The sequence below is a fragment of the Delphinus delphis genome, chromosome 20 (genome assembly GCF_949987515.2).
Source record: "Delphinus delphis chromosome 20, mDelDel1.2, whole genome shotgun sequence".
Classification (NCBI taxonomy): Eukaryota; Metazoa; Chordata; class Mammalia; order Artiodactyla; family Delphinidae; genus Delphinus; species Delphinus delphis.
In genome coordinates this window covers 32,019,688-32,034,902 of record NC_082702.1, presented here as the reverse complement: position 1 = coordinate 32,034,902, position 15,215 = coordinate 32,019,688, and the positions used below count along the sequence as shown (strand labels likewise).

At 55.0% G+C, this 15,215-nt stretch overlaps 1 protein-coding gene across 3 annotated transcripts; it reads right to left on the bottom strand.

Annotated features, from left to right (window-relative positions):
* Positions 1–561: 561 nt before the first annotated feature.
* On the bottom strand, positions 562–11,695 carry CX3CL1 (C-X3-C motif chemokine ligand 1). Of its 3 annotated transcripts, XM_060000701.1 has the most exons (3): positions 11,532–11,695; positions 5,593–5,713; positions 562–3,681 (listed from the first exon to the last, which is right to left on the bottom strand). In XM_060000701.1, exons 1-3 carry the CDS (start codon positions 11,599–11,601, stop codon positions 2,601–2,603), a joined length of 1,272 nt encoding a protein of 423 aa, XP_059856684.1. In that variant the 5' UTR covers positions 11,602–11,695; the 3' UTR covers positions 562–2,600. The 3 variants fall into 3 exon arrangements, with proteins under 3 accessions (XP_059856684.1, XP_059856686.1, XP_059856685.1); XM_060000703.1 differs by lacking the exon at positions 5,593–5,713 and having other exon boundaries at positions 11,532–11,661; XM_060000702.1 differs by lacking the exon at positions 11,532–11,695 and having other exon boundaries at positions 5,589–5,714.
* Between the last annotated feature and the right edge of the window lie 3,520 nt (positions 11,696–15,215).

Below are 15,215 nucleotides of genomic sequence, written 5' to 3'. Positions count from 1 at the left end.
GACCGGCAATGAGTCAAGGCAGTAAAGAGGAAAATGTGGCCCAGATTGTTCCTGTGGGTCACTAGATCACTAATGGTGATACCAAGGCCCCCAAGATGGTGGTTTAGTAGACATGGGCCAGGGGTGGGGTGGTGGTTCATAAGGGATTCTGATTCCTGCCAGGGATGGGAGCCACCAGAAGTCTCACACCTGATTTTATACATGGCCCAATGTCACATACCTGGGCAGAGCAGAGCCAGGCCAGAGACTCAACCCTCCCCAGCCCCATTCCCAGTGCCCCCTTCTCCTGCTGACTGTAAAGATCCTGCCCCTCTGCCCCACGGGTCCCCAGTACTTCTCCAGAGAGTCTTTTGTTTGTTTGTTTCTTTGTTTTGGCCACACAGCTTGGCATGCGGGAACTCAGCTCCTGGACCAGGGACTGACCCATGCCCCCTGCAGTGGAAGCGTGGAGTCTTAACCACTGGACCACCAGGGAAGTCCCGCTTTCCCAGAGAGTCTTGGCCTCTCCTTTGTTCCATCCTCCGGAGGCTCTGGTCCTGAGCCTGCCCTAGGAAAAGCAACTTTATTTGATTCACAAGACTTTTCAATTTTATTAGTAAAATACAAAATGGCACAGACATTGGTGATAGTGTTGGAAAAGCAAAAGGATCAATCAACTCCTTCTGAAGTCCTCCCCAAATTGTCTTTGTACCTGTCCTGCTTGGCGGAGCTCACAAAATCGTGGAAGGGGGACACGCTGTCCCCAGCTGCTTTCTCACAGAGGGGAGCCCCTTCATGGGTGCCCGTCCCTTGAAGGCTCCCAGGCCAGAGAAGCCCCCCAAAGTGCATTCAGATCCGCTGTCTTCCTCTCTGAGCTGTCAGAGTGCCACCAACCGGAGCCAGGCCCAAACATCCTGTGCCATGACCTGCAGGGGAGTGCAGGAGAGCCAGGCCGGCAGGGAAACACGGCTTCCCTCTCTGTGGACCGGAGCCCTGGGTGCTTCCTCTCAGCACCTGTCTACAAAGGAGCATGTCACCTGTACCTGGGGGAAGCCTAGCCCATGGGACACCCCTCTGGTGGAGGGCAAAGAACGCCATCAGAGACAATCGGAGGGAGGTGGGGAGCTGCCGCCAGGGACCTGAGAGACCTGCAGGTCCGGCTCTGACTGCGGGGTGCTGGCCGGCCCGGTGAGCCTTCAGCCCCATCCAGGCCTGCCCCGAGTCTTCAGTGCCAAAAAGAGAACCTCTGACTTCATGCCCACAGCTTCCCTCCCCTGCCGGTCCCTCCCCACAAGACAGAGTCCCTTTCAGAAGTAAACACGGGAACCTCAGCTTTCCCTGGTGGATTCTGATTTCATGGAAATTCCTGGCCCTGCCTGCGGGGCAGACGAAGGTGAGGGGAGAAGAAATCAGAGTGCAGAGGACAGTGTTTTCAGGGCGCGAGAGGTGGAAGAGGACCCAGGCCGCAGGAAAGAAAGAGAAAATGCCTGACTCGGGTCCCTAACGAAGAAGCGAAGGAGCCGCAGCCGCTCCCTGGCTCCTTTCTCGGAGCCTGCAGGCCTCCCCTCCTCCTTCAGCCTGTCACTCGTCTCAAAGCCAGCGGGGCCGGAGGGGGTCCTTCAAAGTTGGTCTCTGCGCCTCAAGTACCCCAGCCTAGCCCCCGCCAGGGGGCCCACACTGCTGACAACGGGGCAGGACCTCCAGGTCCCAGCGTCCATGGAAGTGCCGGTCTCATCGATTGGCAGAGACCATTTCTTCTGATGAAGGTTGAGAGGCTGCCCCCGGGGTCTGCAGAAAGGGGTCTCTGGATCAACTAGTGATGCCTGCCAGGGCTACAGGCTATTGCCACATATTTGCTGTCCCTCTCCCCTTTCACAGGTGGGAAACCAGAGGTATGAATGCCTTGATGGGTTGCTGGTGGGCCTGGGACTAGACCCCCCCGACCTTCACGCTCGTAGTCAATGCTCCTTCACAGCACAGACGGGGCAAGGCAGCGGGTGGGAATCAAAACCACTGGATAACTTCATTTCCCATTCCCATGATGCCTACCTGAGGGCAGATCCTTCGCCGGGATCAGTCCCAGGAAACACCACACTAGCCTCATGCAAGAAAAGACAGGCCCCCGGCTGGGGCATGGGGTCTATACAGGGGGCAGGGGAGCTAGCACCGCAGGTGGCCGGGGTGACTGGCAACCACAGCGGGACCGAGAGACACGATGAGGTCTGAGGGAGTGGGGAGAAGGGGCCTGGCCTAAGCCTCGTTGGTAAGAAGGGATGACTGTGGTACCCGCAGGGGTATGGGTCAGAGGGGCCGGGCGTTCAATAAATAATTGTTCACTGGGGCTGGCACGGTATCTAAGGGACCCTCTAACCAGCCAACAGCAGAGGGGAGTTTTCTGACTTGGGACATTGGAGCGAGTTGTGGAGGCCACCCCCTCGGTCCGCAGTAGGTCAAGGATGGTCAAGGGTGGCCTCCAGGAGCTGGGGGCAGTTCCGCCCAGAGGATCCCACCTCCTCACTCCAGTCATTCCAGCTCGGGCCAGACTCTTGGGTGAGGGTGAGTGTGAGGATGGGGGACCCCAGGAAGCTGAGTTGAACAACTGGATGCAGGCAGGTGGGCACTCATACTGGCACCAGGACGTACGAGTTACTGCCGCAGCTCCGGGGCACGTAGCGAAGCCCCTCCACCATGTCTCCTGCCATCTTGCGGGGGCAGCCCTGAAGGCTCTGGTAGGCAAACATGGCCACCCCCAGGCAGAAGAGGAGACCGAGGAAGGCCAACAGCCCCACTGCCTGCCTTCGGGTGGCTGCCTGGGAGTCGGGGATGGGAGTGACGAGGACACCCAGCCTCTGGGGATCCATGGTGGCGTGAATGGGCTCCTTGGCCTTGGGGGTCCAGCTGCCAGAGGCCAGTGGATCCGTGCTGGGGACCCCTTCAGAGGATACAGGGACCACGAAGACATCGGACACGCTGCCGAGCCCCATGACAGCATCCGTGTGAGCTGAAGTGGGACCCAATTCTTTGGACCCTAGAGAGTTGTCTGGCGTGGGGTCCTGTCCCTTGATCCACCCAGGTTGGCCTTCGGACCCAGTGTTGTTCTCTGGGACTGTGTGTGAAATAGTGAGGGCCTGGGTGGAGGGGGCCTGGGTGGAGGGGGCCTGGGTGGGGAGGGTCTGGGTGGAGGGGGTCTGGGTGGAGGGGGCCTGGGTGGAGGGGGTCTGGGTGGAGGGGGCCTGGGTGGAGGGGGCCTGGGTGGAGGGGGCCTCAGAGGCTTTCCCGTCAGCCTCGAGGTCTGCCCCAGGTTGGTAGGCGGTAGAACTCTGCCAAGACGTGGTGGTGGTGACGGCAGGCTTGTTGAAAAGCTCAGTTGTCTCGGGCCCTCCATCCGGAGTCTTTGAAGTGGAGGGGGACCTGGTCCCCCTGGAATCAGCCACTACTGGTGGCAGCTCTGGGGAAGTCCCGAAGGCCCTCTGTGCCTCCTGGCTACTGCTTTCGCTTGTGAATTTGGTCTCTGAGGCCTCAGACCAGTCCATCCCCCTGGTGGCTGGGCTGGTCCTGGGCTCACCCACGCCGATTTGCTTCTCGAATGTGCCGCCATTTGGAGCCCGAGCAGCAGCCTTGCGGTCTAGATGCTCCATGGCTTTCTGGACCCATTTCTCCTGCGGGTCAGCACAGAATAACTTTTCCTTCATGGTCTTCAGGCTGCAAGGAAGGAAGACGAGGGACCCAGTGATGCCCAGATGCCATGCGGAGTAGGGGTATCACGCACATGCACTGCAGGTGAGCAGACCTGGCTAGAAACCCTGCCCCCACCACTTACTAGCTGGGAGCTACGAGTTCTTAGCTGGGGCAGCTCAGCTTATGGAACTTCCGTGTTCTCACCTGAGAACCGGAAAGAGAGTCCTACCTTCCGCGGGGTGACCAACCATCCCAGAAAAACTGAGACTGAGGGCGTTCTCAAGATGCGGGTCTTTTTGTGAAAATTCCAGCAAACTGGGACAAGTGGGTCACCCTACTTCTGTGTTATTGTAGAAGATGAAAATGATGTAAAGCCCCTGGTTCAGAGTAGGAGATCAGCAAAATAATAACCATGTTAATAATAATGTCATTAACATGAAGGTGGGGGCTGTGGGCTGCAAGTTTTCTGATTGGGAGAAGATGTCACCGGTGTTCTCTGGCAAGCTTGGTGGTGGGGCCTCCTCACTCTGGAAAGGACTCGATGTCATAACGTCCTCTTCCTCCTCTCCCTCGGTTGCAGGCTGCCCTCCGGACCTCTACCCTCTTCTCCTAGTGTGTATCCTCAGACTGAAAGGGCCCCTAGGGAGCTCCGACCCTATATATGGTGGTCCTGCTGGGACCCTGAGCGCCATCCAAATCTTGAACTTCCTTTGAAGCTGCGTGTGGCCGGTTTACTACCGAGACCACAGCTCAGAGCTGGCGGGGACCCTTGCTCCACGCCATGACCTGTGCTAGGCATTTTGCCTGGTTAAACTTCACACGCATCCTGTAAGATGGCTACCACGTGCACCCCCATTTTACAGATGAGAAAACCAAGGCTCAGAGAGGTAATGTAAATGTGCCTGGCTCCAGTATGCTAGGAAGCCAGAGAGGTCCAGAAAGCAAGCGTGACCCTGTAGGCCCCACAGGTGCAGTGCTGCCCTAGTGCCATCATTCCCTCTCTGGAGCGTCCCACTTCCCCTTCGCCTACAAAATAGAAACATATACGTGGGGGAGTCTGGGGGAAGCGAGTCTTGACAGGTGAGCAGAGAGGTCAGGCAGTAGCAGACATGCTCCTCTTAGTAACAATCAGTGGGAGGAAGTACAACTTCCTTTAGCTGAGACCCTACTTCAAAGGCCCACTGGCCATTTCCTGTTGCCAGGACTCAGGGTCTGGTTGAGTCTGGCTGAGGCCGCTTTAAGACCCAAAGGTCAGTCCTGGGGAAAGGCCTCAGGGCTGGGCGATTGGCAGTACCCAAGAAGGACCCCAGAGGAGCAAGCAGCCACGATGGCCAGGGATCCCAACAGCCAGAGGGGAAGCTGGCTTGGCTTGACCCCTCCCCAAAGTCTCAGAGGGATTCTATTTCCCCATCTGTCCAATGGTGATAATAACCTTGGCCTCTCCTATTGCCAGCAGCTTCTGGGCACCCTGCCAAGCACTTTAGTTTCATTATCTCTTTTCAGCTTCCCCAAACTACCCATTTTACAGATAAGGAAACTAAAGTGCAGAGGGTAGGCAACATGACCAGGGCCACCCAGTCTGTAAGTGGTGAAGCCAGGATTTGCACCAGATCTGTTGGCGGCTGGAGCCTGCACATTCAGAGCACCGTGTTTTCATCCCCCATGAAATCCAGCAGGTTCGAGGGCTGCATAAACACCCTTTGGCCCAGAAGGAATCATCACCCTGGGTGGCATCTCCAGGCCACGGCCGTTCAGGAAGCCACAGCTCATCTTTGCCCTGTGGCACAGATAGTAAGATTGGCGAGGAGGCTAGCAGGTCAGGAGCAAGAGAAGAGCCCAGCTTTGGGTGACAGGATGTGGACACGGATTAGCGGAGGCCAGGGAACCACCCCCGGGGCCTGAAAGGAACTCAGAGGCCAAGAGAGCAGTACCTACATGATGGCACGTTTGCCGCATGATTCTTGATTTCGTTGGTAGTGAACTAGACGAGCCACGGGGATCTCCGAGGTCATTTTGCCGCACGTGATGTTACACTTCTTCACACCGTGGTGCTGTCCTGAGCCCACAGAGGCCCCCAGTCAGCAGGACTGTCCATGGGCATCTGGCTTCCCAGCCCCACGCCAGCTTGTCCCCGCCGCGCACCCCCCAAACCAGAACTGATGCCCCACACCCTTGACCTCAGCCCCCTGTCCCGGGCCACACCTCTCTATGCCTCAGTTTCCCCACCTGTAAAATAGAGACAGCAATAGAACCTACCTCAGAGGGTTGCTGTAAGGTGATGAAAATGAATTCTTACTTATAAAGCTCTTATTGCCTGGCACATTGTGTTTAATTTTAAAAATGAAATCGCTATAGTTGGTTCACCCAGGAGAGAGGAGTGTGAGACTGACAAGGATCTGCCTGAGGTCACACAGCCAGCAAGTGATGGAACAGGCTCTCCTGCCGGGCCTGGCTCCCGGCCCTTCTGGGCCCAGGGCGCTGCCCTTCCCCCCACCATGCTTTTACTCCAGTAAAGTCACCTGCTCAACTATCGCCCCCTCCCAACCATATCCCATCCGTCCCTCTCAGCCTGATCCATATTCATGGATTTCCGCAACCTCTGGGACACACCCAGACCTCGGTCCATCCACAGCCCACGTGTATACCCTATGACACACGCGTACACTCATAGCAACAAACACAATGACACATATATGCCCCCCACCCCCCAAAAAAACACATAAAGGCATACATGCAACCAGGCACACATAGCGGATAATAAAATTTGTTAAATATATAAGTACAACCACCTTCTAAGGAGTGTGCTGAGTAGGTGATCCTTTGTTCTGCCATTAAGAGCCAGGATGATCTTGGAAGCACTTTCTCGGGAGGAACGCAATGGGCCATTTGGATTCCCAGGGCAAGCTGGGAGCAGGCGTAAGGAGGAGGAATGGAGATGCGTTGTACATGGAGTGGGGACAGAGTGAGATGGGCGGGGGCCTGCAGATGGCTGCGTCCCACGTGGAGCCAGACAGAAACCCCAGGACAGAATGACGGTGACCCAACAGATAGCTGAGAACCCAGACATTTTATATAAACATTTGAAGTGGTTTGCATTGCATTTCCACCTTCCCCTAAAATCTCCAGCAAAATTTACTGTTTGCTGTAAGCTCTAGAGGGGTATGCAAAAAATGAGGAAGAACCTGAGTGTCAGATCTGGGTCAAGGTCATATGCCGCGGAAGCATGACCTTAGAGGGTTTTGCAAAAATCTAGAGGCCAGGACTTCCAGGGCAGTGGAGCTGAGGGAACAAACTAATTTAGCTCTGCAGAGCTAGGGAGGCCCCAGGTGACCCCCCGGGGTTCCACCAAACCACACACAGCTCACACACAAATACTTATGTGTGTGGACACGCAAACCAAACATGCTCCGCCTTCCCAAATACAGGCGTGCACACACACCTTCTAGAATCTGCCACCCCTGCTCTCATCATTTCCCCTGCCTCGGCCCACCCTGCTTTGTGGGAAAGAGGGTGCAGGGCTTGCAGGGTGAGGCTGGGCCATCAGGGGGCAGCAGTAGTAGCCACGAGGTGGGCGGCGGGCTCCCTGCCGCTGGTCCCTGAGTCACCGGTAGCCCTTTCTCTCTGAGGAAACAGGATGTGAAAGGCGTTTTATCACCCTCCTTCTCCCACAATGGGACCTCAGAGTGACTCAGCTGCAGCCCCCCCAGGTCCTGTTGAGTAGAGCCAGGAGCCGGCCCCTGGACTGGTGTGGCAGGTGACATCCAGAGGAATTCCCAGAAAAATGGTGCCCCCGGATGGCCTGGACCCGGGAGAGGCTGTCCAGCGGACAGGAGGGATAAGCTCGGGCAGGTCAATTTGCTCTTCTGACTTGCTTCCACTGCCCACCTCCAGGGCTTAAAGAGCCGCAGAGGCGGCCTGTCCTAAAGTCTCCGCCCTCTGCCGTGGTGCCTGAATGGTCCCGGCCAGGCTCTGTTCTTGGTTCCGCTTGAGAAGGTTGTGTAACTAACTGGGGGGTCTTTTCTTCTCAGAGCTGAAATTTTCTTTTCTGTAACTGGAGATAATGCCTCCACCAGCCAGTCATCTATTACCTGTCATATGAGTGTCAGGAGGACAGGGACCTTGTACGTCCTGGTGTCACAGTGTTTCCCAGCATCCAGCATAAAGTAGATATAAATATTCATCGAAGGAAATAATGTCTCAATCTACTTATCCCTTCACATACCTCCCCATCCATCTATCCATCCATCCATTTATCTGCCACCCCCTTGTCAATCCCCTACGCATTCCCTGCCACCCACCTGTCTACCTCCCATCCATCTCCACTCACCCTGGTCCATCAGTCTATCTGTGCCCCACTCACCCACGTATCAGCTGTCCATCCCCTACGCATCCTCCGCCCCCTTCATCTCCCCACCCCTCCATCTCTCACCAGCCCACTCACACATCTTTCATTATCCATCCATTCATCCATCCACTTCCTGATTCAGGCAACACTTGTCTGAATTACTTTTGAGTATCTGCAAAGACCCAGACCCTCTTGTCCTTAACCCTGAGCTCCTTCTCCCGAAGGTGCTGGTGCTGAGCTTGAAGAGAGCACCTCAATCCCAATAAATGCTATCAGATCACCATGTTTACGCAGTCAATCAACAAATGCCGACCTGGCTCTTGCCAGGCCCTGTGAGGAGTAGAGGGAAGAACAAGGCCCATCTCTGCCCTCAGAAGTCTCCCAGCCTGATGGACAGCTAAGACATAACCACAAAGTATCAGAGCTTTTCTTAGTAGAACACCTACTGTGTTTTGGACCTTATGCTCAGCACACACACATCTGCTCTCATTAATTCTTGCAAAGGGATGATTTTTATCCCCATTCTAAAGATGCAGAAGCTGAGAATCAGAGAGGTTTAATGACTTGCCCAAAGCCACACAGCTGCTTAGTGGCAGATCTGGTTTTCCTCCCAGCCCCTAGACATCCACTGTTCTGGGCTGCCTTAAACACCAGGTAAAAACACCGTGTTCCAGAACAGACCCCAAATGTGCCAGGGTTTACAGGAGGGTGAGACCACTTCCAGCTGCAAGTGATCAGGAGCCGTTTCTTAGAGGAGGTGTACATTAGGCTGGACCTCAAGGACTGTTTGGAGGATTACAGGCAGGAAAAGATGGGAATGTTCTGGGTATTTGGGTGGTAGAGAAGGCTTGAGCCATTGCTCAGCTGTGTGTCCTGGACGAGTGATTGAGGTTCTCTGAGCCTCCATTCCCTCACCTGTAAAATGGACATGATAACACCTGCTTTGCAGGATAGTTATGAGAATGAAGCTTTAAAAATACCTGGACCCTTAGAGCAGGGTTTTCTCAACAGCAGACACCACTGACATCTTGGACCACATAATCCTTTGTTATGGAGGCTGTTCTGTGAGGACATTTGGCATCGTCCCTGGCCTCTATGTCCTAGGTGCCCGAGCACCCCCCAACCAAAATGTAACAACCAAAACTGTGTCCAGAAATTGCAAAATGTCCCCTTGGAGGCCGAATCCCGCACTGAGGAGTGCTGCCCTGGAGACACCCATGCGTCCCCGCCCAGCTCCCTCAACGCCCCCTTCTTCCCTGACCCACTACTTAAAACCTCAACACCTTCCCCACCACCCCCGACTCCCTGCTTTTTTAAATCACAGCGCTTTTTTCCTTCTAACAGACCAAATCTGTTTATTTTGAGGATCGTCTGTCTTCTCCAGTTGATGCTCAGCATGCCGAGGGCTGGGATCTCTGGCAGTTGTATTCACTGATGTGGCCCCAGCACCTAGCATTGTGCCTGACACATAGTAGGTGCTCGGCCAGTGATGAATCAACAAAATGCACAAGGAAGCGCTTTGTGACATATGAGATCCTAACCAACGGAGACACAGAGGAATTTTAATTTAAGTTCGACTTGGGCCTGGACCTGACCTGGATTTATCCTCCCCTGCCTTCCCCCCACCCACACCCTAACCAGGGGGGCAGACGACAGCAGCTTAATTCAGATTTTTTTTTCTCTCTTTCTTGCTGGAGCTTGAGTGGGAGTGAATGCGTCAGTGCTTGGGGAGAAAAATTCTCTGCTCTGACTTCTATCTGCAGGTTTGTTATATAAAGCAGAGGAGCCTCTTGCCTGACACAGCCCTGCAAACCCACATTCGGGAACTGACGCCGCCACCCTGCACCAGCCAGGGCAGTAGCCACGAAGTCCCCAGCCCCCTTCTGGGCCTCTCTGGCTTGTGGACCACTCCCTAGTCCTGCAGGGGTTCCCAGGGGCTCTCTCAGAGGCACAAATGTCAGTGTGGCTAAGGACTTCCAAGATGAGCCCGGCCAAGTGCCCAGTCTTAAAGGAGGAGAAACTGAGGCTCAGAAAGGTTGAAATATGTGAGTACGTCCCAGCAAAACCAGTGACCAAGATTAGGGCAGGAACTTGATGATTCTGAAGCCTCGGGCTGCTGGACAGAGCATCCAGAGTGCCCCCAGGATCCCCTCTCCATCCTAACATAGAAGGCCTCCACCCCCAGCTTCGTATAAGTAATCCCTCCTCCTCCCACTTTCAAAGCGTCCTCATAGACATTAGAGCCTCACCACGTGGAGGCAATAGCTATATTTAAACGTGCAGCAGCTGGGACCAAAGAAGGTAAGACCCCACTCAGGGTCAGGGCTATGGCAAAGCAACCTCCATCGGAGTCCACGTCTTCCAGTACCCACTATCCCCAAACCCCTCGGAGCTCAGTGTTCTAGCCCAGGAAGCAGGAGGGCCAGCGGCACGAGGCCCGCACCACACCACCCACCTGCTCTCTGCCCCACTGGTGGGTTTTCCCCAAATAGAGGGACTCGGGGGACAGTTTGCTCCACGGAGGTGCTCTGGAAGCTGGAGACCGGTTCTCATTTTCCCAGCCTGGCTGTGTGCCCTAAGGCAGCCTCCCACCCTCTCTGAGCCCCAACCTGCCGGATGGCCCGGGTATTCCCTGAGGATGGGGCTGACTCAAACGGTTCTTGAAGGCAGTGTGATGCACAGATGTGGTGAGCATGCATCCACACTCTCTCCTGCACCCGGTCTTACCCTCTCCTGCCCTACTTGCTGGCTGTGCATCCTCAGGCCAGTTTCTAAACCTCTTTGGGCCTCCATCTTACTCATGTCGGGTGGGATGGATACATCATGCCTTATCAGGTCCCAGGCTCCAGAAAGCAAGTGACTGGAGGTGCAAACATTTCTAAGCTATGCTGGTAGGAGAAAGGCAGTATCATGGGGGAGACACAGGCAGAGGGACTGGGGGCTACAGGCCAGAGGAACAGTGATGAGCCAAATTCATGAGCTGCAATGACCTTGACCTCCACTGGTCCTGGGCCCCCTACTCCTGGGAAGGACTTGAAATCAGGGCAGGAGAAAGTCCCAGCTGTGGCTTAGCCCAGGGCCAAGCTGAGACTCAGGAGTCAGGGCTGAGGGTTACAAATTAACCCTGTGCAGGGAGACCGGCCCACAGTCTGCCAGGGCTCCCACCCCAGCGCCCACCAAGAGCATCCTCGGGCTTCCCACAGCCCCACCTCCTGGCACCCCTCCACACCGGCATCTTGTGCTGCCCCCACCACCTCTCTGCGCTGCCATGCTGTCGCCACCTTGCTCACTGGGCCAGGCAGGGACAGTCTCCGGAGATGGTGAATCTTTCCAGCCGGAGGGGCAGCCCTGAGTCCGGGACCACCAGCAGGGAGATGCCCAGCCCCCTCCGGCATGTCAGTCAGGAAGGGGCTGCCACGGATCTCAGCCTTACCCGGGCAGGGTCCGGGGGCTCTCATGGAGGCCTGAGGGGCAGAAGTGGGGCTGGGGGCTCCCCAACCCCGCTTATGCCTGAGTCCACCACACTCACCAGCCAGCAGCACGATCAGATGGCAGAGGGCAGTCAAACGGAGCAGCCACGAGAGAGGTGGAAGAGCCATGGTCGAGGGAGTCTGGGGGTGCCGGGGCAGGCGGTGGGGGCCCTCGTCGGGGCTCCGTGCTGTCCCCTCGCTGCCTGAGCTCTGCCGCGGTTTATAACCAGGCTCCACTGCCTCTGCCTCGCTCGCCCCCGCAGACAGCAGGCAGGCGGTGGGAGGGGAGAGGAAGGGAGCGTGTTCAGCGACTGAATTCCTTAGCATGTTGCCAAGGAGCTGAGTCGGCTCCCAGGCTCTGGGTGAGGGCTCCTGGTGGGGGCAATGGGCTGGCTTCTCATACGGGGACCCGCCTGCGAGGCTGGACGAAACCTGCTAGGGTTCAAAGGGCTTCCCCTCCTCCCATCTGCTAGGACCACCTTCCTACTGGGAGCTGGCACACATCCTAAGGTCTGACCTGGGGTCCTAGCTCCTAAGTGGGCAGTAAACCAAAGGACAGAAGACTAGAGAATGCTGGCTGCGGGCAAGCCAGGAGGACACAGGGCCCGTCAGTCTGGGTCTGACGAAGTATCCTTTGTTCTGGGAGGTAGCTCTCCCACGCCAAGAAGGACCTCCAGCCCTTACCTTTTAAAGCCCCAACACCTGGGGGACTTTGTTCATCGAAGTATCCTCCGAGCCCAGCATGCAGCCTGGCACACAGTAGGGGCTCCGTACAGCAAATGCCTGCCGAAAGAATGATCCAGCCCAACTTCATAGGGACAAATGGGCAAACTGAAGCCCAGAGAGGGGGCAGAATCATGCCAGGTCATAGAGGTCATCAGAGCAGAGAACCCACCTCCCGCTGTCACAGAGAAGAGTAGACGTGAGCGGGGCGTGGGCAGTTCAGGCAGGACACAGGCAAGAGCCCCGGCCTCCCTGCTTCCAGCCCCGCTACCTGTCGTTTCCTCATTTGCACCCACTCCCATAGCTGGCTCTGGCCCCCTGTGAGCCCACGGGAAAAACACAGCTGCCAGCCTCACCCCTGGTAACTCAGGGCCTCTCGGTTGGTCCTTAACTCAATAGCATGCTTGAAAAAGTCCGGCCCCTCACGGGGGCTCCATCTGTACAAGGAGGGAGTTGGGCTTATCCACTGAGGAGGGAGCTGCGCAGCTCTGACTTTCTGGGTTCTCTCTTTGTTAGAGGTGGTGACAACAGGACCAGGCATGATCGGCCATCAGCTCCCACCAAACTGGTATAAGGGCTTGCTGGTATAAATGGGTGCAGCACAGCTGCTTTCATGGCTGCTTTCCCTGCAGGCAGTGGCAATAATGCCCAAGACTCTGGAAGAGTCTAACAGGAGCCTAGCCCAGTCTGGGACAGGAGTTAACTGTGAACCCACTCCCGTCTAGGCAAGTCTGGGCTGCCAGCCAGAGCAAAACCAGTTTGTGAGGCACTGTTGCAGGCTACGGAGCCAGTTGGTCTAGGCTGGGCTGGGTGGAGGGGTCACAGCTCCCAAGGCCAGGGTACCTCTCTCTCACCCAAGCACAGTAAAGCTGCCTAGAGTGTGGAGCTAAGAGCCTGGACCCTCCTTGACAGGGAGGAACACCCCTGGCACTCACCAATGTCCACTCAGGCTCGGAGAATCTGTCGCAGCCCATGCAGATACGAAGCTAGTAACCTTCACATCCCTCGGTGTATAGCTGTTGAGGCCCAGAGGCGGACAAGAAGGGAAATAAACTGAGGTCCAAGGCTTTCTGTTCTGCCCAAGTAGGAGCAGATGAAGAAAAGGGGGAGGAGAAAGAGGAGGGGGAGGGCCAGGGATAGGGGACAAGTGGGAGGAGGAAGGGGGAGAAATAAGGAGGAGAGAAGGGGGAGAGGGGAGAGGCGAGAGGCAAGTCCTGGGAAGCCCCACACTTCATAAACGACAAGAGCCGGGTTGGGCCAGGTATTTGGGGGTAAAGACCCTTGTTCCCTTGGCCCCAGACTATGCTCCAAAGAAGGACTTAGAAAGCAAGGGCTTTGGGATCAGATGATCCTGGCTCTGCCACTATCTCTGTGTGATCCTGGGCGGCTTCCCTGCCTCTCTGAGTTCACACTTACTCTGAGATAGGTACTGTTTTAAGTGCTTTGTATGACTCATTCAGGAAATCATGACAACAAACCCAGGTGTAAGCAAAATACCATTATCGTGGTCCATTTTATGGATGGGGAAACTGAGGCATGCAGAAGTTAAGGAATTTTCTGAGGATCACCAGCCAGGAAGTGGGGGAGCTGGATTTGCCCCAGCCAGCTGGCTCTGGAGTCTGAGCTCCTGATCACCAGACTACACCACCTCCCTCCATCCCCACTTTGTGGAATGCTGTGAGAATTGAGTTTGTGCCCTTAAGGTGCCGGTTCAGAGCCTGGCACGAAACAGGTGCCAAAACACAGATATAACACTGTTTTTCTTTGTTCAGCCCTTGGGAACGTCCTCTATCTTCTACTCGTCCAGCTTTCCCTCCCATAAAATTGGAATGGTCACCCCACCTATCTCATCAGGGTGTTAAGAACTGAGTTTAGATTCAAACTCAAGAACTGAGTTTAGATTGTACCTGGAGACAAACATGACTCCACCACTTATGAGGGGTATCACTTTGGGCAAGTGACTTAACCTCTCTGAGCCTCAGCTTCCCCTTCTGTAAAATGGGATGCTAAAGCCACCTCATCAAATCACTCCCTGGGGGAGTTCATAAAACTAAGGACTTTCAGAGTGCCTGGCACACAGAAACCATTGGTGTTTGTTATTCAGCCCTGATGTGTGCCTGGCACTGTGGTGGGACAGTGTTGGTGGGGGAGCATAGGCAAATAAGCCAAAGTCTTTGCCCCAAGGAACCCCAGCTCACTGGGAGGTAGAAGATGCAAATCTTACCAGGGATTCGAAGGCTACAGGTTTTAGGGAGGGAGAGAAGCCTTTGTTCTTGTCTGGGAATCAAGGAAGGCAGGAATGAGAGACGATATTTCAATCAGAAGATGGACAGAGGGACTTCCCTGGTGGCGCAGTGGTTGAGAGTCCTCCAGCCAATGCAGGGGACACGGGTTCGATCACTGGTCTGGGAGGATCCCACATGCTGTGGAGCAACTAACCCCGTGCGCCACAGCTACTGAGCCTGCGGTCTAGAGCCTGCGAGCCACAGCTACTGAGCCTGAGTGCCGCAACTACAGAAGCCTGTGCGCCTAGAGCCCGTGCTCTGCAGCAAGAGAAGCCACCACAGTGAGAAGCATGTACACCGCTTGCTGCAACTAGAGAAAGCCCGTGTGCAACAACAAAGACCCAACACAGCCAAAAATAGATAAATAAAATAAATTTATTTTAAAAAAAAGATGGGCAGAATTTTGCTTTTTTTTTTACATTATCGTTTTGAAAAATCTGTAAACAATAAAGAAGAAATGAAACAAAGAGCTTTCCTATCTCTACCAGCAAGATTCAATGATTAGCATTTTTTCATATTTGCTTCATCTTTCTTCTTTTTTTTTTTTTTGCTAAGCCATCTCAGAGTAAATTATGGATGCCTGATACTTTGCCCCTTGAACTCTTCAGCATGTACCTCCATTGTATAGACACTGTCTTACATAAATAGAATACTATTATCCCACCTAACAAAGCTAACAATGATTCCTATGTCTTATAATATTTAGTTAATATTCAAATTTCTCCAATTATCTCA

Coding starts and splice junctions, on each gene's coding strand:
- CX3CL1 (XM_060000701.1), bottom strand. CDS start 11,601: ATGGCTCTTCCACCTCTCTCGTGGCTGCTCCGTTTGACTGCCCTCTGC. Junction 5,714..11,531: donor TCTGATCGTGCTGCTGGCTG/GTGAGTGTGGTG, acceptor CTGTGGGCTCAG/GACAGCACCACGGTGTGAAG. Junction 3,682..5,592: donor TGCGGCAAACGTGCCATCAT/GTAGGTACTGCT, acceptor CCTTCCTTGCAG/CCTGAAGACCATGAAGGAAA.